The sequence below is a fragment of the Lycorma delicatula genome, chromosome 1 (assembly GCF_047948215.1).
Source record: "Lycorma delicatula isolate Av1 chromosome 1, ASM4794821v1, whole genome shotgun sequence".
NCBI lineage: Eukaryota > Metazoa > Arthropoda > Insecta > Hemiptera > Fulgoridae > Lycorma > Lycorma delicatula.
Window position 1 is genome coordinate 332,089,822 of NC_134455.1, and position 24,372 is coordinate 332,114,193.

Genomic DNA, 24,372 nt, shown 5'->3' on the forward strand with positions numbered 1-24,372 from the left:
AACTGGCTGTACAGTAGGCATCATTACTTTCAGGAGCGCAAATGTGGTTAGTGCTACTTGTATGCTTTACGTGCGTTGAAGTCGAAAGGGAAATGGAGTCATACAGTTGAAAACAGTAAATTTATTCCTTTATCTGATAAAAAGTACCTCACAACCGGCCTTCAAGTTTGTTAGTAATCAAAATATTGGTCTCTGATTAGATTTAAGCATAATCAGTCTTTTAGTGTTTGAGATTTTTCACCTATTTCATGAACTCATCTTCCGTGTTAAAATATTTATATAAACGTAATCTGAAGTCGTAATAACAAAAAAAAAGAAAAATAGCTGCTGTCTTTTAACAATCTCCTAAATTTTTCTTGAAAACCTGATTAAAATTTTTCTGATGATTTATAATTTTACTCATTTCTTAAAGGCAACATACTAAAAAGATCACAAAATTCGTAGTGAACGTAGAGAACAGACGTCTCATCTCGTAAAACAGTCGTTAATTACAAACGATTTGCGGTGGTTTTTACAATTTTAGCACATCGAATTCAACAATTTAATTCTAACCCGGAACCTCCGGAATGAAAGGCCGAGATGCAAGAATTTGCATCTGATCTAAACATACGCTATATTTATGTTGGATATGAAAACCTTGCAAATCGCTTAATCTGGTTTTTAATTTTCCCACTTCGTATAACGTAGCTTGTAACTAATTTCCTTGCAGAGGAAAAGAGAGAGGGAAAAGTATCGTGATACCTGGTATGCGCAGTACCAAACGATTACGTCATGTTAATATTTAAAACATAGTAATGGTTATACATTTCATTTTTCCCAGGACCAAAACATAATTGTAAGAAAGATTTTGGTTACAGAGAGGGCAATTACAGTACTTTGAAGTGTTTTGAGGGTAATAATAGCTGTAGACTAACAATAAATAGTACCTTCAAATTTTTTTATCTCGTCTTCAGGCAAAAACCTTGAAATCAGTAAAAAAAAGCAAATTTTTCAATAAATCACTTGAAAATTGGAATAATTTCGAAGATAACTTAAAATATTTGTAAAATAAATAGTCGGGATCATGAAAGATTTCGTTTGGATTCTATGGAAATCATCTAGTATACTACAGAACTTTTAATTACAAAGCTTTGTCTTCTGAATGCAGAGAACTCTGTGGAAAATAAATAACTCATTTTCTCCAAGAAGAACAAAACTTAAATAAAACTGCATCTTTAACGACAGTTTAATAAGTCTGGTACTCATCGAAAATATTCACAACTGTTTTCACTTTTCTCCTAGTTGTTCCTCTGCAATTTCAAATAACTGTCGTAGTCTTGTACGCTATGTAATAAAGAAATAATGAAAAACATGTTATCAGACTTTATCTGAACCGTTAGAGTAGACTATTGTAATTAATGAGTACTGTACATTTTCTAAATTCGTACAGGTGAAGAAAAATTAATATTTTTTATACCATACTTCTCATACTGGCCACCATTAACTCATGTATAAGATAAATTTTTCTAATCAAAGTTATTTTTTCAAGAAGATTGGCAATTTCCTTACATTATAGATTTTTAAACTTCTTTCATCACGTAATACGAACACAGCAATTGCTTCCTTGTTTAGAAAAAATATTCTGCAAATTTTTCCCGACAACTTCTATTTTTGTGTGCGAATAACCGGTACTTTTATCCTTGTATAGCTACAGTTGCATAATATCACAGTAATAATGTGTGTGTAAACTTTATATGCGTAGAAGTAATAATTATTTATAATATTCATCTTTAAAAAGGCTTTCTCTTTGAAGAGTTATATTTTATGAGCTACTAGGTAAAAAAAATTGCAGGTTGTTAAAACTAGAACTTTTCTGTGTTATTGCTCTGTGTGTGTGTGTGTGTGCCAATTTATTTGAAGGTAGCCAGTAGGAATTTCAGTGTTCCACATCCAAACAGCTACATAAACAAATATAAGTGTGTATCGCGTTCTAATCTATGTGAAGCGACTGTACTTTTTTCTAATTCCTAATGAAGAATTTTAATATTTTAATGTAAATCCTTCATTACGTCATAGCCCTGTTACTTCTTTTTTTAGATGGAAAAATTTTTTAATTTATTAAAATAGTAAAATAACTAATAATTGCGAAGATAACGTACAAGATTATCATTCTCTTGTTCATGAAACCTACATACATAATAATTCTGTTTTAAAATGCACAGTTCAATGAAAAAAACTTTTTATTTTTATTGAGAACAGAATTAGTAATTGCTTTAAATGACACTATTTACCCACCACCGGAAAAATGGTTAAATACTTAAATAGAATTCTGTTCTTAAGTGACTTAAAAGCTAATTTTTAATAAAGTTATGGAACCTTGGAATTAAACTACCGGTAAAACAAGCGCAAAATTTAGTTTACTCTAATTCGTTCAAGTTTTCTGTACATAAATTGACATACACAACAATACGACAGAAAAGAACAAATTTAAAAACCGTATAAAATACAATTTTTTCAATGAAATACTTCGTAAAATATAATTCTTCAAAGACGTGATATTTTTTGTAGTTAAAAATTAAAGGTAATGTCATAAAAGAATGATTTGGAGTTAAAGGCATGAATTATATAAAAACAAAAATACTTACAGTTATATTTTGTTTACTTGTCAAATTCTCTATCTCAAATAGTTTTGTTTCGTAATCAATAAATTCCAACTTGCGAGCCATTCGTCGCTAAAAAAACAATATATCCTCACAAGGGGTTAGGTTTGGACTTCTTGGAAGCCAGGATATAGGATCTTGGCGGCTTATTCATCTATCTAAAAATGTATCTTTCATCGCCTAACTAACGCTAATGAACGCATTAAGTGTGAGAGTGCACCCGCACAGTTGAAAAAAATTCGATGAACATTTGCGAGTTCATAAGAAAAGCAATAATCATTTAATATATTAAGACAAAGTTTCCGTTAGAAGTCTTTCCAGAAAAGAAAAAAGACCCAGTTATACGATTTTTCATTAGACCACACCGAACATTAACTTTAGAAGTTTCGTGTGCTTCCTCAAAAATTAAATTCGCTTTAAGGTAACGAATATATTGTAATACAATATTTTTAATATGAAACTGATTTTAGAGTTTCCAAAATTTCCGCTAACCCAGTAACGAGTTAGTCTTCATAATTCCCTTTACACGGGATCCTAATGTAATTTTCGTTTTAGTATTACCGTATTTAGAAAATTTACGTAATTATTCTTTTAGTCCATCGGACAAAAGTATTATAGAAATCTAGTCGGCAGCTGTTTCACTTTTACTGATTGATGCTAATTATTTTTATATTATCTATGTAACATTTGATTTTTTTTTAAATTACTTCAACAATAACTGATAATCGATGATATGATGTCTTAGTAAATAAACGTTAATTTTTTTCAAAACAATGTCTTTATGTAACATTATTTATTAGTTTATTTATTGTGTCTTAACTATTCGTATGAAAAAAAGTTTTAACGATCTCATGCGGAAGAAAATAAGTATCAAAAAGTAAACAAATTGTTTTTTTTTTTTTTTGTTTTTTTTTTTTTAGTTTCCGACATAAATAAATATTCTTTAATGGTGCGTAATTCTTTTAAAAATATTATTACTATTTAAACCGAAAACTATTATAAATATTTTTAATTAATAACAAACATAAGCTTTGTGATAATTTTTAATCCAGTATAATATTTGATGGATACCATATTTTAATTATTTTGAGCAAATTGTTACACAAAAGACCACGCAGATTCGATCACAATCATTTATTGCAGTAAAAAATCAACAATCTTTACATTTTAAAGAAATAGTTTACTATTGACGGAAAGTACATTATACGACAGCACTGAAATAATATTTTTTAATTGCCTGCCAGTTTTCATGACAGGGGATGGTACGGAAACGGTTTTGTAATAATTTAAACACATTTAACAGATTTTTTTGGTCTTACTAAGATGTATTATTAAACAATTAATTATCTAGATAACTTGAGCATTTGAACCGATTAAGAATAAAGATAAAACACAGTAAAATGAAAGTTGCCCTTTCTCTTTCTAGAGAAACGGTCATCTGCATCTTTACAGCTTCACAACTGCTCTTGTGAAACGACCACGGTCTTGGAACAAACTTTCTACTACTTGTAAATCGAAGAATTAATCATTAGCAAATATATATATATATATATATATATACGATAAATTTCGAAAATGTTACAAAAAACAAAAATTGAGATTTTCTAATTAAAATCTCAAAAAACCCCGGCAAAAGATTTTAATATAAATCATAAATTTTCTACACCTCTAAACAAGCCGAAAATAAGTAATATGAATATTTCTTCCAAAAATTCGACATTTTAGTTGTTTATTTAATTCACTCATACTCATATAAATTTAATAAACTAATATGATTAAATTTTTTATTACTATTTACATATAGCAAGTATGATTTTTTTGTATTAAAAAAATTAATAAATAAAATTAGTGACGTCGTTAAGTGCTGCACACAGTTTTTATAATAATTTATAGTTATATATGTTGAGCCTGATTTAATGTTGCAGATTAATTTTGAAAGTATGTGGAATTTATGGATTAATATAACGTACCTGACGATGGGCTGAACTCGTAACCGTTTGTACAAAAAAAATCATACTTGTTATATATGTTATTATTACTTGTAATAAAAAATTTAGTTGTATTGATAAAAAATGCAGGAAATAGTGCACTGTAATAATTTTCATTTAATATACTCAATAAACATCATACCTACAGTAGCAACCTGAACAGCAACATTATTATTTTTATTTATTTATTTATTACTTTTTGAAGCTTTAGGGGTATCGACTGCTATGGTCATTAGCCCCTTCCACATCAAAAAAGGAAAACATAGTTTTTCCTCCCACATAGACATAGTCAATAGACTTGTCTTGTCAGTATACATCTCATCTAATAAAGAGACTTGTCATGGGATCAAAACCCCCAAAGAAGCACAAAAATGGCAAAGATGTAAGCGGACCTTGTCAATTAAAAACAAAAACCATTTCTTACGAAACTTTGTCAAACAATCAAATTTACATCAAGTAAAAACTCTGAAAATCACCATTAAAAAATATTAGAAAACATTAATTTAAAAATATAGTGTCAAACACATAATGACGAGGGTGTAAAGGGCCCTTGCCATTTAATATTAAACATTACTTATAATAGAAGTTGTTCAGAACACATAAAAAAACACATCTTAAAATTCTCATGTTATAAAAAAATAAAAAACACAAATTATATTAAAATAAATTCTTCATAGAAATATAAAATCAATCTCTTGTTAAATTCTATCGCCTCGGTTTCCCTCTCGGCCATCCTTTTTTTACTTCTTTTTTCCATCTTCGATGTCGATGGCCTCGATGTCGATATTCACTGTATCTGAGTCCTCAGAGACAATGGTCGGTGTCGGATGACACCGGCTCCACTGCCGCAGTCAAAAGTTTATCGCAGTCCATACTGGATGTACTCACCCCTAAAGTATGTGGGACGGTCGAGTGTCTTGCCCTCTATCCTAAAGGCCAACGTGCTTTCGGAGGCTTTACTGTTGGTCTTTTAAAGTCTTTCTTTTTCAGAATCACCAGTTCTGGTTTTGCAGATCCCTCGGTGAGGATTTTTTCTTCCTGCACTTTTACTTTAGATATGGTTGGCTCAGTCTCTCTTAGTTACTGCTTTAATTATAGACTCAAATTTGGGCTTTACGGAGCTGTTTTCGACGGATCTTTCTGCTTTCTTCTGCGACGGCTTAGAACTGTTTCCTCTTGATGGTTGACTCTTCATTTTATTTTCGATGATACATTCGACCATTTTAGCTAATGCTTGCTAATTTTAGCTGGTGCCAATTCTGACAGTACATATTGTGACTTTATAGAAGCTGTAGGAGCTGCAGGAACAGCCGCAACTTGTACGTATGAAACTATTTTTAACGTTCTGCCAATCACAGTTTTCCTCTTCTAGAAAAATGGCGATTTCACCTCTTAATTCATAAACGTGTTGCAAAAATTTCGCACGTGATAACCATCTTGCTTCGCAGTAAAATAGTAACGCTGAATGTATCCATACCCACCGGACTGGTCTAGTGGTGAACTCGTCATCGCAAATCAGCTGATTCGACGTTGAGAGTTCTAAGGTTCAAATCCTAGTAAAGGATTTACTAGGAAATCCTAGTACTTTTAAACGGATTTGAAAACTAGATCGAGCATAGTGTGTCCAGACACACAGTGAAGTACTTTGGAATCTTCCAAACATTGAACGAGCACCATCGGTTCAATTCCGACGCAATTTTTCCACTCTACGTTTGCCTCGTTTTTAAAATCATTTAAGATAGCATATAATGCGAGTGCAGTTGCTTTGAGTTCTATTGGTTTGCAGAAAAGTAGTTCTACTGCTGACATACCATTACAAAATCGAACATAGAAAATTAAATGAGCATCTTTATTGCTATCTGTTGCTTCATCAAGTAGAATTGAAAACAATTTGTCACGCAACTTCCCGAAAAGTTGATGCTGTACATCTTTAGCTATATCACCAATTCGACGGGCAGCATTATGATTTGATAGTGATATGGACTGCAATTTTTTGGTAAAATTATCTCCAAACTTAGTTTCTACAATCTCAATTGAAGTTGGCAAAAAAGCTCTTCACCAATGGTGAGGCGTTTTACATATGGCTGTTTTATATTAAACTTTGTAAGAGATAAGTAAAGCTTTTTCATTCACAAACTTTTTTTAAAAAAAATGTTGTTTGCTTTTCATTTAATTTTAATTTGAAGATTTCTCGAGGTTTGTAACGTACTCATAATGAAGCGTTTCCAAATGTCGTTTAAGTTTACTAGGTTTCATGCTGCTATCAAAATTTTGAGCAAATGACACACTAGGGCCTTTCTTCTTGATTTACTTCAGTACTGGTAAATCCAAAATTTAAGTATTCTTGATAATATTTTCTTGATTTTATTTTCGGAACCACGCTCGTCTGTGCACTTGCTGATGCTTCACTAATCTAATGCTCGCTTACGCCTACTTAAAAACTTATCAATGATTTTGTATAAATCTACTACCGTGAATCGCAACTAACACGCAAATTACAACATGCACATTCACGATAGATTATAGCGATAGAAGGATCGACTCGACTGAGACTGGCTGGATTTGAACGAGGTGCACATTTACACACGTTTGCGCAGACGTTCCAGAATGTTCGAGACAAATCGGAATGTCCAATATGGTGGACGTAAGACAGAGCAATAGAGGGGCTTCGATTCTTGTTTTATCAATGCAGAGGATCGGTGTGGCCAAATATCAATAAATTTACTTATCCTTGGAAATTTGTAAGGTTTGTAATAGACGTTGTAGTGTAGCTTTAGCGTCAAAATACATTATTGCTGTATGAGCGAGGGGGCACGATGAAAATTATTATTGAAAATTAGGTCGCAAATACTGAAAGATTGAGAAACGCTGGTTTAAAGTATTCGCCGCACGCATTAGGAGACTCATTAAGTCAGTATATATGTTTCCGTAGAAGCTTCATGTTATATTTAACATCTGACGTGTTTTAAAACATTTCTTTTGAAATGCTGTATTTATCAGTGAAAAATCATTTTTCTTTTTAGGTAGATTTTATAAGAAAGCTACCTATTGTAATGGGTACCATGATTCGACTTTCGGAAAATTTTGACATATCTTCGCGTTTCACATCCTCCAGAACCCAAAAACCACCGTCAGTTCAAAATTTTATATATATATATTATATACACATATATATGTTTCACTTTCTTGTGGATATTATAATTGCCGTAATTTTGCGCCAATCACTTTCAAATTGATACATTAAATATTAATATATATACGACCCAAAATTTCGGTCGAGTTCGTTAATGGGCAAAATCGGACCATGGGGGTGAAAATGGTGGGACTTTTTTGAAAAAAACAAAATATTGCTAAAACTTTCTTATTAAGTAAAATATCGAATTCATTTAAAGTTCCTACTATTCTTTTGATAAGGGCCTAAAATTTATCTAAGTAAAGTTTTTTGTTATCACCAACCATTAGCCCAGGGGATGGAAAAAATGAGGTTTCGAAGACAAAAAAAATCATACCTCCCTTAATAGGCAGAGTATCGAATCGGTTTAAAGTGCTCGTTAGTCGTCTAAACATTACCTTAAACTTTGTCTGAAACAATTTTTGATATGACCAACCCTTACGGCAAGGTATGACCAAAATGTTGCTTGAATTGTAAGATGGGGGCTTGTCGAATGCTAAACATGTGAAAACTTTTTTCACGTGCAACCATTGCCGTATTGAGTAAATTTGAAGTTTTTCTTAACTTTAAAATGAAAATCTTTTTTATCCCCTACTTAGCACCGGTGAAATCTACCTCCGCCTTTCGGCGTGCCGAAAGGGAATTTTTTATCGTAAGAAAAATTATTAAAAATTTTACGTAAAGAAACGTTTGAATTTTTAAAGACAATGGAATCCTTTTATTGAAAACCTTATATTGTCATTATCACAAAATATAATAAAAAAACAAAAAAATGTAATAGAAAAATTAAATTTTTTGCAATAAAAGTAGCTTCCTTTCTTGATTTCTGTTTTAGAAAATGTGGAACACATTCTAAGGAAAATCCGGTGCTACTTTATTAGAATGCATACCCGATCTTTCAGCAAATATTTTATTAATAAAAGACTCTTAATATGTAACTAAAAACTAATTATAGTGAATTTGAACAGAAAACCACTTTGCACTTTAATGTAAATAAAAAAATGTTTGTATAATGAAAGTTTCCAGCTGTAAGTGTGATATAAATTAGTCGTTTACTTTTATCTGCACTGTATGACGCGTGCTGCGAGTTACAGCTGCATTAATACATAGCTCTGCCTGTATCGCTATATTACTAATAGCAATGAATAAATTTTGATTACCGTTCGGTTTAAGCACCTTATTCTTCAGGCTATAATACTGCCGTAACAATAATTTAAAATATTTCTTTTTATAAAAGCACTGAATGACGAAACGTAAAAAGGTAATTAGAGAACAATAGACAATAGGAATTTCAATACTACACCTGTCTTTGTTGCAGTGAAAGTGGAAGTGCACAGTAGCAGTTCCGGAGCCGGCTCGGATGAGAATCTCAGCTCGTCTGATCTGAGCGCAGGAGGCGGCGAACACGACTACGAAGATATTTATTCGGTACGTGAGGAAGCCGGTAGGAGCCGTCAAGATATATACAACCGCCAGATTTACAAGACCGAACGATATGGTACTGATAATTTTATAGAAGCGTCGACGAACGCTGAAAAATCATCTTCTGTGGGGAGTGTTAGAAGTCGAAGTAGGGACTCCGGTAGTCACAGTCGTTCCAGTTCAAGCTCGAGCAACGTCGTCGTCCAGTTGAACTCAACTACCACTTCGAGCAGTGCTCCTCACAACGACAATCAAATATCTGCAGGTATTTTTTTCTTAACTGTTTACTATAATACGGGAAACATAATTATTGCAGACATAGTGATTATATCTGATATATTATTATAATAATAGCTGAAGTTATTCGTTTTATTAAGCGTTTTTTTTTTTTTTTTTAATAGTTAACCTCATTGTGTCGCGTAGTCTTTTAACTCGGTATATTCTTTTGACTAATCATATAATAGTAATTTATACATATAAATAATTTCTGCGTCGGTAAAGTTCGAATAAGGTGATTCAAGTTTGAATGTGAAACTAGTAAAATCAGGCGATAAAAATTTAAAATTAATTAATTAATTAAACTTTATGGGACCTTTCAAAAAACGTCGGCTTCTATCTTAATGGCTAATCGTTTTTTAATGATTAATTTTTGTTCTGACTCAAATTTCAATTCTGCAGTATTATAAAAGTATTCCGAAATCCTCCTCTACGTCAGAAATCCCACCTCTTTAAAAAGAAAATAATAATTAATCTAGGAATCAGATCATTAATATGAATTTGAACTGAATCGTTGAAAATCCCTCAAAAAATTCGAATCGGTATCGAGAAAAATACAAGCGAGAAAAACCTGAAATTGAAAACGGAAAATAAAACTAACAGAATACCAATAAAAAAGCTTAAATAAAATCCTAATTTACAAAACTAAAAAGAAGAAATATCTAAAAGATCAATAGATTTTCAATTCCTTAAATTTCCTATTTTAGTATTCGGATCGAAATCAGTCTGAACAAAAAAAAGTATCGTGTTCACGTATACCCTTAAACTGACCGTTAGGGCTGTCGCTCCATCTTCTCTCATCCGATAGTACCATCTGTTAGGTTCTATTATCGCTAAGAAATTCGTAATTATTTGATACGGTTCAGACTGAAATGTCGGAGAAAAGATCTATATCTATATTTCGATTTTGAGACACGACCCATCAAACCCCGTCTTTTACGGAATGAACTATTTGCTGACGAGAGGTCTCTCAGAACTTCAAGTTCCGCTATTTGGACCATTTACGTAACCGTAGAGGTGAAAACCACATTTCGCCGATAAGAAAAGTTGGTACTTACGTATTAACGCCACCGCAGCTACAGCTTTATTTAAAAACAAAGTAGTCAATCGGATTTCGGTGGAAAATGAACAGTCTCTTTATTAATTTTAATAAATGATTATTTATATTTATTTATTTTATAAATATAATTTAACCAAACTTAACCTACGCTCGCTTCGCTCTCTAACCTTGACTAATTAACACCGTAATTTTTTGAGTATTTATTTAATAAATTCAGTAATTATTGCAATTATTTATTATTTAAATAATCAAAACACTCCTGTTAATTAGTCAAGGTTAGCGAGCGAAGCGAGCGTAGGTTAAGTTTGGTTATATAAAATTTATAAAATAAATAAATATAAATAACCATTTATTAAAATTAATAAAGAGACTGTTTTGAATCTATGTTAAACTCTATATCGGCCCATTTTCCACCGAAATCCGATTGACTACTTTGTTTTTAAATAAAGCTGTAGCTGCGGTGGCGTAAATACGTAAGTACCGAAAAATGTATCTAAAATATTCAGTTCTAACGAAACGGGTAAACCATCGGCATAACTGCAGGTGGTTTTCTTTGTTCGGTTCTTGTAATGCACACGTTAAGTAAATCTAGTACCTTTGGTGCCCTTAAGATAGTTCACGCTGTTTGGATGGTGTACGCATTGACTTTCAAGGAAACCTAACCAATAATCCCGCTTTTTCAACAAAATGTTTTAGTCAAATTTTTTTAGGGTATCACCCTTGACCGACAAATAAAAAATTTATGTCAAAATAATTAATCAAAATAGTTAATAAAACACACAACTTTGCGTGAAAGAAGAAAAACTATTTTTTATAAATAGTTTAAAATTCATTATCCTGGTAACCTTTGAATGCAAAATAAAAATATTGACAACAGAGAACTTGAAACACCAGACGAAACAGTCACGAACAAGATTTCGATCGTAACAGTTAAAATTAAAATTATATAGTTATTAGCCTAAGTTATAACTGTTATATTTTGTTACAGAGTCTGGCGTGTCCAGTGCGTCTCCGTCAGACCTCGGCCACTCGGAGGAGGAAGGCGAGAAGACGAAGCTGAGAGTGCATCATCGTCATTCCTTGCCATATCACCAACCTAACAATCGGTAATTTTATTTAAATATACGGTAAAGTTATACATTCGTATTTTTTTAATTAGAAAACATCGAAAGTATTTTCGTTTAATTATACCGTATAATTCCTTAGTTCTCCAGTACTGTAAATTTAATTATGTAATTTGATAAAATCCCCATTTCTATCTTTAAACAAAAAAAAAAAAATGTTTAATTTCATGGAGTTATATTAAAACATTTAGAGGAAACAGATGTTTAAAAGAATTCTACGTAAAATGAAACTTATAAGTTTCCGAACATTAATAAACCGATTCAAATTTATACCAGATAAAACCGAAATAAAAGAACGAATTATAATTTGATTAAAGAGTAAACCAAATATCTCATCTTATGTATTTTGTTATTGAGTATAATTTTATAACAAAGGCAGTTTAATAAATTGAATGATTCACATCGATATGGAAAATATATTCAAGTATTAAAAAATTAATAACAAGTATATTTCTTGTTAATTATCCCACATTATATTTCACGACTGTATAGTAATTCAATTCCATTAGTAAACAATTGTAAGACTTAAATTACACACAAACTGTCTATTCACTTCATCGCTAATAAAAAATATACTTAAATTTCATTTATTTTATTAAAAACTATGTCTAATCAATAACTTTGGTGTTAATATTTTTTTCTTATTTAGATAATGCAATTTATTAATTACTATTTATTTTATTTTCTTATGAATATTCTGGAAGTTTCCAGATATCCCATGCAGCTTTCTGGATTCGGGGCCGTAGACAGCCGCGTTCCTTGTTCGTAATGTGTGAGTGAGGTGTAGTCTTGTACAGACTCAGGCCGACCATACCTGAGACGTGTGGCTAAAAAATGTGTCTTGAGATCTGAGGAAATAATAATTCATTGTTTTTTAATTTATTGGTTACAAATTAAAAATTTTAACTAAAATGTTAAAGCATGTCTTCAAGGACACTTCTTTCAAATGCCGCTTTGGTTACTTAGTTTGTATATTGCAATTCCCTGAATCATACAGACATATTTTTGAGCAATACTACGTTTGATTATTTATTAATGACTACAGGTTTAAGACAAAATTTATCTACTATAATAACAGGATCTGCTGATTTTAATGTCTTTATAGTTAAAAAAATTGTTTAAATAAAGTGGTGTGTCTGTGTGTGTAATTCTATATACATAAGTGTGATATTAAATAAAATTTTGCAGTGCTTTAAAACGAGTTGTATCTGAACCCGGAGGAGTGTGTCCACCACCGCCACCACCACCTCCACCAGAACTGTCACAACCTCCATCACCTTCTTCGAGTTCAAAGAGTTCATCAACTGCTGGAGAAGATACAGTCAGTTTAGATAGTTCATCTGAAACAACAGCTGCAGCAGGAATCCAGAAAATTAATTCTCCCTCCGGTGAACACATATCTGTTAATGGTCAGTCTTATTAAAATTGTTTTTGTTCAAAATGATTAATTTGGATTGAATTTGATAAACAGAAATACAAATATAACATTACTTCTTAACAAATAGTTGTCCTCTGATATTTCAGTATGTGATTAGTTTAGGAATCAGTTTGTTGTTGCCTAATTATGGTAAATAAGATAACTTAGATTAACCTAACTTAGATTAAAGATTAATTAATAAAGAATAACTACCTTGATTTTGATTTAAACTAAAAAAAAATCTTATAGTAAAAGACTCAAAATAATAAAACAATGATGGTAATATTTTAACGAATTTAATGATTTTTACTTAATATAATATTTTACTTAATAACTTTGTTTACTTTTTGTTTAGTAATTTTTATACTACTCTCTTAATTTTACCAGTAATGTGAACTAAGATATACCTAATTGTACAAATTAGTACAAAAATTTTCAATATTTATTTTTAAATTTACACTTTCACTTTTCTCTGGCCGCTTCTACAAGCAGTTTAATCTAAGTTGTTCGATATATCAACAGAGCAAATGGTGCTTTCATGTTTTAAATTTACACACATACTGTACTAGTGGAAGTGACCATAACAAACATTGCTTGCAGCATTTCCCATGTTGAAAATTCAGAGCTTTCTTAAAAGAATTCAGCTTAAATTTAAGTTTTCAGATTACTCAAAACTTTTGAAAGAAAATTATTTAAATAAGAATTTGCAATAATTTTAATAATTGAACAAATCACCTTATAAATCGAATTATTTTTAAAATCTGTGTAATATTTTAATGATCAAGTTATGAGTAGGTTAGAAGTAATTGTATACTAATTAAATTTAGAAAAAAAAATAGATTATGATTAATGCAACAGCGCAGTGCAAAATTGATAAAATCTTTTCCCCCTAATATAACTGGGAAACCTCCCAGGTACACGTGTGTGCAAATTATATACATAGGTACATTAATATACATGTATTTCCATTTAGTGGTTATTTCAGAATTTAGGATGAGTTAGATAAACAATATTTTTCAGTTGCATTTGTAATATAACACAGAATGTTTTTAGAGAATTTACATCAAATGTTTCAATCAGAATCAGGTAATTGAGGCTATGTTTTCTGGTAATGGAGAAGATAACCTAAATCAGTTGGAAAATTAAAATTATATAAAATAATTATAAAATTATAAAACAGTAAGATTATATTTACAATCAAAAGAAACCTGATAATGAAGTACACAAATAATAACAGAAAATATGAGAATATGTGAGGATCTTAAAGTTGATTAATTAAATTCAGGCAATGACCATTAGATAACATTATGTAGAAGAACATTATGTACAACCGTACAACATTGTAAAATGAGGTTGATACAACCTAAAAGGAGGTTAATGAAATGCACAAAAAAATAACCCAACTGATAATTATGAAAGTCAAAAAAGCGCAAAGTCTTTAGAGATAGCAATCTATATGTAATCAAATTCTACCATTTTATGTAATTACATATGTATTATAAGATAAAAATGCATATAAAAGCAAATTAACATGGATTTGGAAATGCTACACATGTAACTTCAATCAAGTATTACTTTATTGAAGTATGCACTTCAATCACAATCCAAAGAGAACATCTGTTTGATGAAAATGATTCAGTCTTTATAAAAAATTAGACAAAAAAAGACATCGATTTAGTCTGGTAAAACATTCTCCAAAGATACTTAAATATATTTAATGATCATATAAGCAACTAATTCAGTGAAATAAAAATAGTTATCCATTGATTTGATTTGATGTATTTAGTTTTTATATTCCTCTTGCTGTTACCGCTATTGACATTTGAAATCAAGTTAATTAAATGATTATCTTGTAAAAGATGACTACGTTATTTCAAAGAACATTAACAAGATAGAGACAATGAAAAAGTAAAGATAATTTTTCAAACGATAAAGTTAGGACAATAAATAAAAATAAACAGAATAATGAAAACCTTATTGTCTATCAAAGCAGCTGATTCATTTAAAGTAAAAGCAAAACTTCTTTGAATATTTAAAAGGATGTTATAGTTTAAGTAAAACTGTACAATTAGAAGTAGTATAATCCTTAATGTAAGACGTTGCATGACAAAAGTGCTATTTTTTTTTTTTTTTTATCAGTCAGTCGAACTTTATGTCCATGTATTTAATTAAAAAATTAAAAATTGAGCACTTTTGAAAAATAAGTAAAAATTATTTTTCTACATAAAATGAGAGTTGTTTATAATTAAAAATTTATAAGTAAAAGCAGAGAGTAGATAAAAATACTTTTATGGAATCTAATTTTACTTTTAACTCACTTTTCCCTTCCATTTTCTGAGGTTAAGCCAAAGTGATTTGGTGGAATTTATACAACCAGAAGCCCTTCTTAACATCAACCTACTGAAGGGATGTGGTCTAGAATTGTGTAGTGGGAAAAATACTATACAAAAATAAAATTGAATCTGGAATTTACAGTTGATAGACCAAGACCATCCAGGTCAGCAAATGATTCTAATATTGACTTCTAAGTACAAAACCACTATATTAAATGAGTGTTTTATTCAAAGGTTCAGTTATATCAACCACAAATTATGAAGTTTTAGCACTATTTTTATGCAAAGAGTGGGGACAAGCACCCAGGTCAGTTTAGCTATAACACTCATTGTGCCCACAAAGAAGTTTGATGCAACTCCTTTTTCAGAGGTATTGCAAGTGGCTGTGCTGTTAATCAAGCTCATCTAGAAATATTTAGGAGCCAATTTAGTACAATAAATAGAATATCTGATAATGATATATCAATTTATTTATCAATTCACAAAACATGTGGATTTGGTCAAATTTTGTGCACAGTCTCTCCAATGGCAAAGGTGACCGATGCAAAATAAAATACAAGACATGATTTATTTTTAATTTTCATTATTTTTTATTCAAAATAGACTTCTTGTGAGCCAATACAATGCTGGAAATGATTATAAAATTGTTCAAAGCACTTTTGATACTCATTCATAGGAATCACCTTCAAAATCTTCTGGATATATGAAATCATGTCAAAGCGCCTTTCTTTCATCGCCAGTTTTAGTTTTAGGAATAGCCAGAAGTTGCATGGATCCAAATCAGGTGAATATGGGGGAAGATAAAGCACCATGATAGTTTTTTTTTAGCAAAAAAAATCATGTACAATCATGCATTTGTGCGCCGGTGCATTGTCATGCAACAAAGACTATGTCCCTTGCTCCCGGTATTCAGGTCGAACTTGAAGAATCCTGGTCCATAAACAATTTGTAAAGCCGAAGTAATAGTCACTGTTCACCATTTGAGCTTCTGGACAAATTGTTGATGGATAATTCGACTGGAATCAAAGAAAACTGTGAGAAAAGTCTTGACTCGGCTCTTCTGAATTCGCACTTTTTTCGGTTTGGGTTTTTCTGGATTCTTCCATTCTGAGCTCTGACGCTTTGTGAATGGCTCATATTGAAAGCACCATCTTTCATTGCCAGTTATGATTCTTGACATGAACTATGGATCCATTTTGGCTGTTCTTTTCATATCTTTGCAGTGCTCCACTCTGTAATCAATTTGATCAACAGTCAGAGTGTGCGGTAAAAAGCAAGCACAGATCTTTCGTTTCCTAAATTTTCTTTTAAATTAAGATAAACAGTGGATTTTGGAATACCAGTGAGCTCTTCTATGAGTCTCACAGACACACGACAATTTCAAAGAATTTCAGCCACTTTCTGAACGTTTTCTTCAGTTCAAACTGTTTTTAATGGACCTGGCCATGGATCATCTTTAATGCTCTCTTTCTGCCATCACTAAATCTTGCAAACCATTTGAAAATGTTCTTACGGCTCATTTCCTCACTACCATAAACAGTCTGAATCATTTCAAAGGTTCCTGTAGCACTTTTACCTAACTTATAACAAAATTTAAAGTAAGCACATTATTCCATTGTTGCTTTTTCGACCGACACTTGAAATGTAATGTCCTGTGTTATGTTATTACAACTAAACAAAAGATCTTACCATTTTTTTGTGTTAAAAAACTCAAATATGTCATCATGTAACTAACATATTCATTCAGAGCTGGCACTGCTAGTTCAAGTATGTTATTATGCTTTATTGTATGAAATATTTATTGTTGTTTGTAAAACAATGTTTCATCAACATCATTATATTGATGACATGTTTTAAACGCGACATCAGAAAATGTCATACATTCATCAACAAAATTACAACCTACCCTGAAATTTCTTGTAGATCACATCAAAACATTCAACCCCTAGATAAATTTCAATATACTCAAAATAAGTAAGCATGTTTCCAAAAACATAGGATACATAGGGTTTTCTATATAACCACTCTATACAGCACAAATTTGCAACTAACACATGTTATTTCTCTTACTAACAGGCACCCTTGTCAGCTAGCAGCAATATTTAAAAAATAGATACAACAAAAAATTAAGTACCCATTTAATGGAAATCATATGACATACTAATCAGCTTATAGAAATGAACGTACATAGTGTATCATAAAGTTCTCAAGGGACTTTCATAACCTATTCTACTCCTGAAAATAATGGAAAAAGTTTGTAAAAACATATGTTCCAAAATGCTTGTTTGCAAGTTACGGCTAGTGAATATTTCGCTCGGATTTCAGCTGGATTACCAGTTTATAAAAAATGTTCAAAAATGACCCCGCCACCTTCAACACATCTCTTGGCACGTTTCTGTATTTCTTTTGTTTGTTCTTTTCTTCAGAGCTGTCCTTACGTTGCTCAGCCGCATCCATAATGCGGACAATTAATTCTTCACGAGAATGTATTTTTGTTTTATATAAAATATTCGTTATCCGTCTCCAGACGGAAAATCTAAAAGTGTTAGAAAGGCGAACTTGGCGGCCAGGATTGTGGACCTTCACGATCGATCCATTTCTCAGGGAAGTGATGATTTAAGTGAGTGGAAACGGCACAAGAGAAATGGGGGAGCAACGCTATCGTGCTTTACTTTGCGTCTCAGCGCTAGAGGAACATCTTCAAGCAGTTGCGGCATTTCTTGAAGAAAATGCAAGTAGACCTCAGCATTTCAGCGGCCAGGAAATATGAACGTCCAAACAGCTGATTGTGAAAAAGACCGCACCATACATTGACGCTTAATCGATATCGAAAATTGCTTCCACCGTTTCATGAGGTTTTATTTCTGACCCATGTATGCTCAGTGCGTAAGTTTTTGACGCCATCTCGAGTGAAATTTGCTTCGTCGGTAAACAAAACATACTAGTAGAGTTGTCGATTTATATTCCACCAATTGCAGAGCTCCAAGCGAAGCAGACCGCTTCCTGGGTGTAGATATTGAACTGGCTGTTTAGGTTGATAAATTTATTTTTGTTTAAGTGTCCTCCAAATCAATGAATGCGAAAATCCGATCCATTTAGGAAGACATCGTGTACTGACGCTGGACTGCGCTCAACTGCATCGATAATAATTTCATCAATAACAGCGTCGTGTTGGACAGATCGTTCGTAGTTGCTACGAGCAATAGTACGTGTATTACCAGTAATAGTGGGAGTAATAATAGAAATGTTTCCCGAAGATTGCGAAAAGTCGCGCTAATTGTTTTAGGATCTGGAATCCTACGATTCGCAAAATCTATTTCATATTCTACTGCAGCAGTTGTATCATTACCATTACACACACCCAAAATGAATAACATTTCAGCGTATTCCTCTGTTGTAAATAAGTACGACATTACTTCAATGGCAAACCGATCTCGTTCAAATTAAAATTAGCAGAAAACCTTCGACAACGATATCACAGTTCACAATGCTCGATATATTTAACGTACCGTACAGAATGATTTAAACACTAATACAGTATTGCGCATTGTTGATCAGCTGTTTATTTTATTGCCAACTTTCAAATAATAATTTTTCAAATAATTTATTATTTGTCATTAATAAAAAAAAATTATTATCTAAGTAATTTTTATTGATTTATTTTTATTTGAGAATTGTGTAAATTCCAGTTTTTTAAAGTTTTTAACAGTAAATTTTGTTTTTACAAATTTTTCACACTACCAAAAAAGAATTTGGTTTTGTTTATATTAAATAGTACTTTTCTGACAAATGTAGTAAAGTACCGTTTCTAAATAAAATTCGAATTTTTCTAACTTTTCTTTGTTTTGTTCAACTTATCTTTCATCATTTTGTCCAGAATTAAATTCTTTAAAAGTTTTATGTGTTTATCACTAATTTAACAAAGTTATTGTACGTCAAGCATAAAAAAGACTGATTTTTTACCCCAATTTATTGATTTGCATCTAAGATTTCTCGAAAACTAACTCAGATATAATTCTGGGATCTGTTCTGTTCTATTTTTTAGATCAAAAACCATAAAAAATCAGTAATTCTGTATCTTAACGTTCTAAAAATTTCAGAACGACCTCATTTCACCGGGATAGTTGAAATCCTAGTTATAATTCAATCTTTCACTAGCTGTAACTCGCAAATGAAGCATTTTAGGACATATGTTTATACGAACTTTTTCCATTATTTTCAAGAGTAAAATAGGTTATGAAAGTCCCGGGAGAACTTCGTGATACACTGCATGTAGCATATTAATCAAAGAATAAAATTGTTTTAATTATGTAAAAGTCATGCATTACACATAACTCAACAAAATTAAATTTACAAACAAATTTTAACAAAAACAACTTATAGAACAAACATAAGACAAACCAAACACACTATTTGGTATCCAACTAAACAATTTTGCTGGTCCGAATTGACTGGACGAAAGAAACGACGCAGAGTATGTGGTCTATTTAATCATCGATTAGTAAACATTTTTTTTTTTTGTCTGACATTTTAAATCTCTTGCATTATTAACGGTTTAGTTACTTAATTTTTAACCCAGAAATAGTGATTCTTACTAAATACACTGGAGTTTTTTTGAGTTTATTTTTTCATTAGGAGAGTGAGATTAGTAAGAATACTTCAAGAAACGATCAGTGAGTCTATGTATGGCCTCGACAGTTACCAGCTAATAATAAAATAATTCGTCTAGATTTTAGATCTACATTCTAAGTAATTATCCAGCAGAAAAAAATTTGATGTGAACACCACATGACTTCCTTGTACACCTATTAAATTACATACACACATTTTTTAAAATGAAAAGTAGATAACATTTTTCATAACTTCTGATATTTTTTCATATTTTTTTTATTGTTATTATTGAATTATTATTTATTGTGATTTTTGTTTACAATTAGAGGTTTAGTAATTAATAAATCAATATATTAAAAATTAAAAAAAAGTTAAAAAAAAGGAGATGAAGTCCGATTTGAACCGATTTGCCTTCCCCTTGATCTAAATATCATTAATTAAAATTTTATTTGGCTATAACGCTTGAACCAATGAAAATAAGTTCACCACATGATACATCGTTGAAACGCTCTCACTGAGCTTACTACTGCAGTTAAGGAAAAGTCCAAAGTCCAGTTTTTTTTTAATTTTGAGCTTTTTTGGACACTTTTGGTTCAGTCGATTGCAATCAAAAGAGGAGGTGCATAACTAGATGTTATAACAATCCTAAAAAATGTCAACATCCTACGGCTAATCGTTTTTCAGTTATGCGACATTCATACTTACGTACAGACGTTATGCCGAAACTAGTCAATATGCATTCAGGAATAGTCAAATGGATATTTCCGTTGAAATCAGAAAACCGAAATTTTTCGCTACCACAATACTTCGTACAAGGAAGTAAAAACTAAGGGTGGTCAAGGTTTAAAAAGATTTAATCAAGTCTCCCCAACTTTTTATCGCTACATAAACTGACCGTTCACAACTCCAGGTATACATCAGAGCTGCCTCTTCGATTATCTAGAAATATCTACCCAGTTTTATATTAATCATAACTTATTTGCCGATGTTTAATAAAAAAATTCTTTGCTGATAGAACACATATTACTTTTACGTTATAATTTTAAAATAAGTAAGAAAGTAATTACGGTGGCAGTTCATCTTCAAAACAAATATTAATTTCTCCCAAAATTATTCATAAGTTAATAAAGCTTTTATCTACTTGTTTAATAAAGATCATATCTTATTTAATTAGTTAAGTCAGTAAAAGTATATTAATTAAAAGTAAGAAACAATCATTTTACTTATTCAACACCGTAAATATAAGGCTATAACCGAGCAGAATCCAAGCGTCTCAAATCTTAAAACTTTACTCTAAAGTAAATCAATTAGCAGTGCCGACAATTCACGGTAATTAAAAAGGGAAATGGGTCAGCGAATGATGCCCCAAATGCCAACTAGATTATCTCACTTCCCCTACTTTCATTTAATTGTCGACAATTAAAAATATGGTTTTAAAATCGTTGACAAGAGAAATTATTATAACAAAGGAGAAAAAAATACACTTGCATTCGTTACCTTAACGTTTTTAAATAAATTAATTCACTCGTATCTTTCGTTCTTACTTTCTGCATTGACTCTTGCCTAACAGAATGCTACTAATTGAATAGGTCACAGTTTTATATATAAAGCAGAAAAATATAGATTAAAGAAATGAAAACTATTATTAAAAAGGTAAATCAGAATACACAGGGGCTCTCGTCAATGCGGAAAACTTAACGTTAATTCTCCGTTACATTTTTAGACAACTGATTTACGGACAACGGTTAATCGAAATTATCATAGTTTTTTTCTGCAAAAAATGTAATCTTATATTCAATTTTCTTATCTTTATGATTTCCCATTGAAAAAAAATTGTTTATTAATTTTCAAACACTTCCTGTTCTAAACTGAACAATTCATTTGAAAACTGAATATGTAAATTAAAATCGTAGTCGTCTATCACCAATTTTACAGGACACATGTAATGAAATTGTAAGTAAATATTTTATCAATATTTAGAACTACAGTAATACTGTTATAATTCAATAAATTTCAGTACGTTAGCCAATTTACTTGTTGGATTTGACTATCCACAAAAATAAAACAGATTTTATTGTCTCTACTGCGTCAAAGCACAAACCTATTCCAACCAAAAAATTTTCGGTTTACTCGTTATAATTTCCCATCCTGCGGAAAAGTTATGCAAATTTAATTAGTCGAGAACCACTGCTATCAGTATACTGGATATTATTATAGGTAATCGTGATAAACATCGTACAGTCGAACTTCGAAAAAATGAGACTTCCAAAATATTGCTCGCAGCATAAACTTTTCGCTCGCATCTTTTCTCGAGTTTGTATCAATGATTTGTAACCGATATGAAAAAAAAATTAAAAATTGTGATTAAATATGATCGTTTAGGATTATGAAAAAAGATTGGCTTTTATACAAATAAAATATTGTATTTACTGCCTTAATGTTTCCATAAATTATCTGAAGCAGCGAATTTTGTTTATCTATTCGATCTACGCGTGGTTCTATTTTATGTTAATTTTATCAACTGAGATGCCATCATAACCAGCACAGTAAATAATTAGCTGAATTAAACTTTTTTTTATTTACAACGGTAGTATTGTTAGTTTTCGATATTTCTCATACAGTTCTGTATTAAAAATTAGAGTAAATCTCAGGTAAGTTGTGTCACTTCCAGACTCCAAACGTACTGGCTTGCGGTAGGCCGCTTAGCGCGATAGATCGTAAAATAATTAGATGATTGATATTCCTTCCCATAATCAGTAAAAATTAAATACATGTAAAGAAATAGTCCATACATATAAAAAAATCTTCAAAACTATGGAGGAGGTCCTTACAATTCCAACCCGTGTAAAAGTTTTTACGTATGTTAAAGCCATAATTTTTACCAAATATACCGATATTCTATTTGTTTATTTTTTAAAAGAAATTTCTTCGATTAATAAATTTCTTTCACATAATTTAAGTAGGAAAACATTTGAAACGAAAAATTATATAGTCTACACAATATAGTTTAAACATTTTTTACTTCCTTGTACGAAGTAAAGGTACTATTGTGATCGCGAAAAATTCGAATTCCAGATTTCAACGGAAATATCCATTTTTACCATCCCTAAATCCATGTTGACTAGTTACGGCGTGACGTCTGTACGTACGTACGTATGTGTGTATGAACCTCGCATAACTCAAAAACGATTAGCCGTAGGATGTTAAAATTTTGGATTTAGGACTGGTGTAACATCTAGTTATGCACCTTCCCTTTTGTTTGCAATCGATTGCACCAAAAGTATAAAAACAAAACCCCCAAAATCAAAAAATATTTGATTTTGGACTTTTTCTTAGCTGCAGTAATAAGCCCTCATTGAGAGCTTTTTAACAATATATCACAAAAGGTTCTTATTTTCATTGGCTCCAGAGTTATAGCTGAATAAAAGTTTAATTAATGAAATATATTGATCTTACAAGGGGAAGACCCATCGGTTCAAATCAGACTTCATCTCCTTTTTTCCTTTTTTTTAAATTCAATTATATTGATTTATTTATAATTATTAACCTCTGATTGTAAAAACAAAAAATACGATAAATAACAATTCAATAATAACAATAAAAACAAAATATGAAAAAATTTCTGAAGTTATTAATGAAATAAAATTTTATGCACTTTTCATTTAAAAAAATGTATATGTTAATTTAATAAGCGTACAAGGAAGTTGATGTGGTGTCCACATCAGATTTTTATTTGCTGTCGTCATTATTACTTAGTGTTAAAATGTTATTAAGTAATGATCTAATGTGATACTGATATATTTTCAAATGAAAATTCAAAAAGATTTGCAAGAATTTTAAAGTGCCCTAAACACAAATGATGAAGTATATTTAAATAGATATTTATAAAAACCCTTCTGACATTATTTTATGATTAAATATGAGTTTAAAGTAAAAATATTCCATATATAGGGAGTCTTAGTTCATCCTCAGTAGTAGAATCTTTATATGTTTTCTCCAATCCTTGTCTTATTTTTATAAAATTCAGGTTTCTCTTCTTTAATCTTTCTTGCGAAAGACTTTTCTTTTTTCTTACTATTTGCAATTTTTTTGTAAACCTACCCATATTTCAACAAATATTTTGAATAAAATAAATTTTTTAAGAAATTAATTAAAGCCCGTTCAAAAAATGTATCACAGAAAGTAAAAAAAAAACAAAAAACTTTCAATTTATCTTTAAATTTCGTCGTTTTGAAGTGGGAGCCAAATTAATGGTTAGGATTGTTTTGGTAGGCGGTTTTAATTTGATGCAGCTTCAAAAAGTTGGAATTTAAGAAATAAATAACTATTT

The 24,372-nt window shown here is 30.8% G+C and overlaps 1 protein-coding gene across 1 annotated transcript in view; it reads left to right on the forward strand.

Moving 5' to 3' along the window:
* Nucleotides 1–24,372, forward strand: part of f (espin protein forked) — a 200,261-nt gene that overhangs the window by 157,710 nt on the left and 18,179 nt on the right. The window contains exons 7-9 of the mRNA XM_075382154.1: nt 9,118–9,486; nt 11,546–11,663; nt 12,870–13,090. Coding sequence (XP_075238269.1) covers nt 9,118–9,486; nt 11,546–11,663; nt 12,870–13,090 — 708 coding nt within the window. The remainder of the gene's footprint in view (nt 1–9,117; nt 9,487–11,545; nt 11,664–12,869; nt 13,091–24,372) is intronic.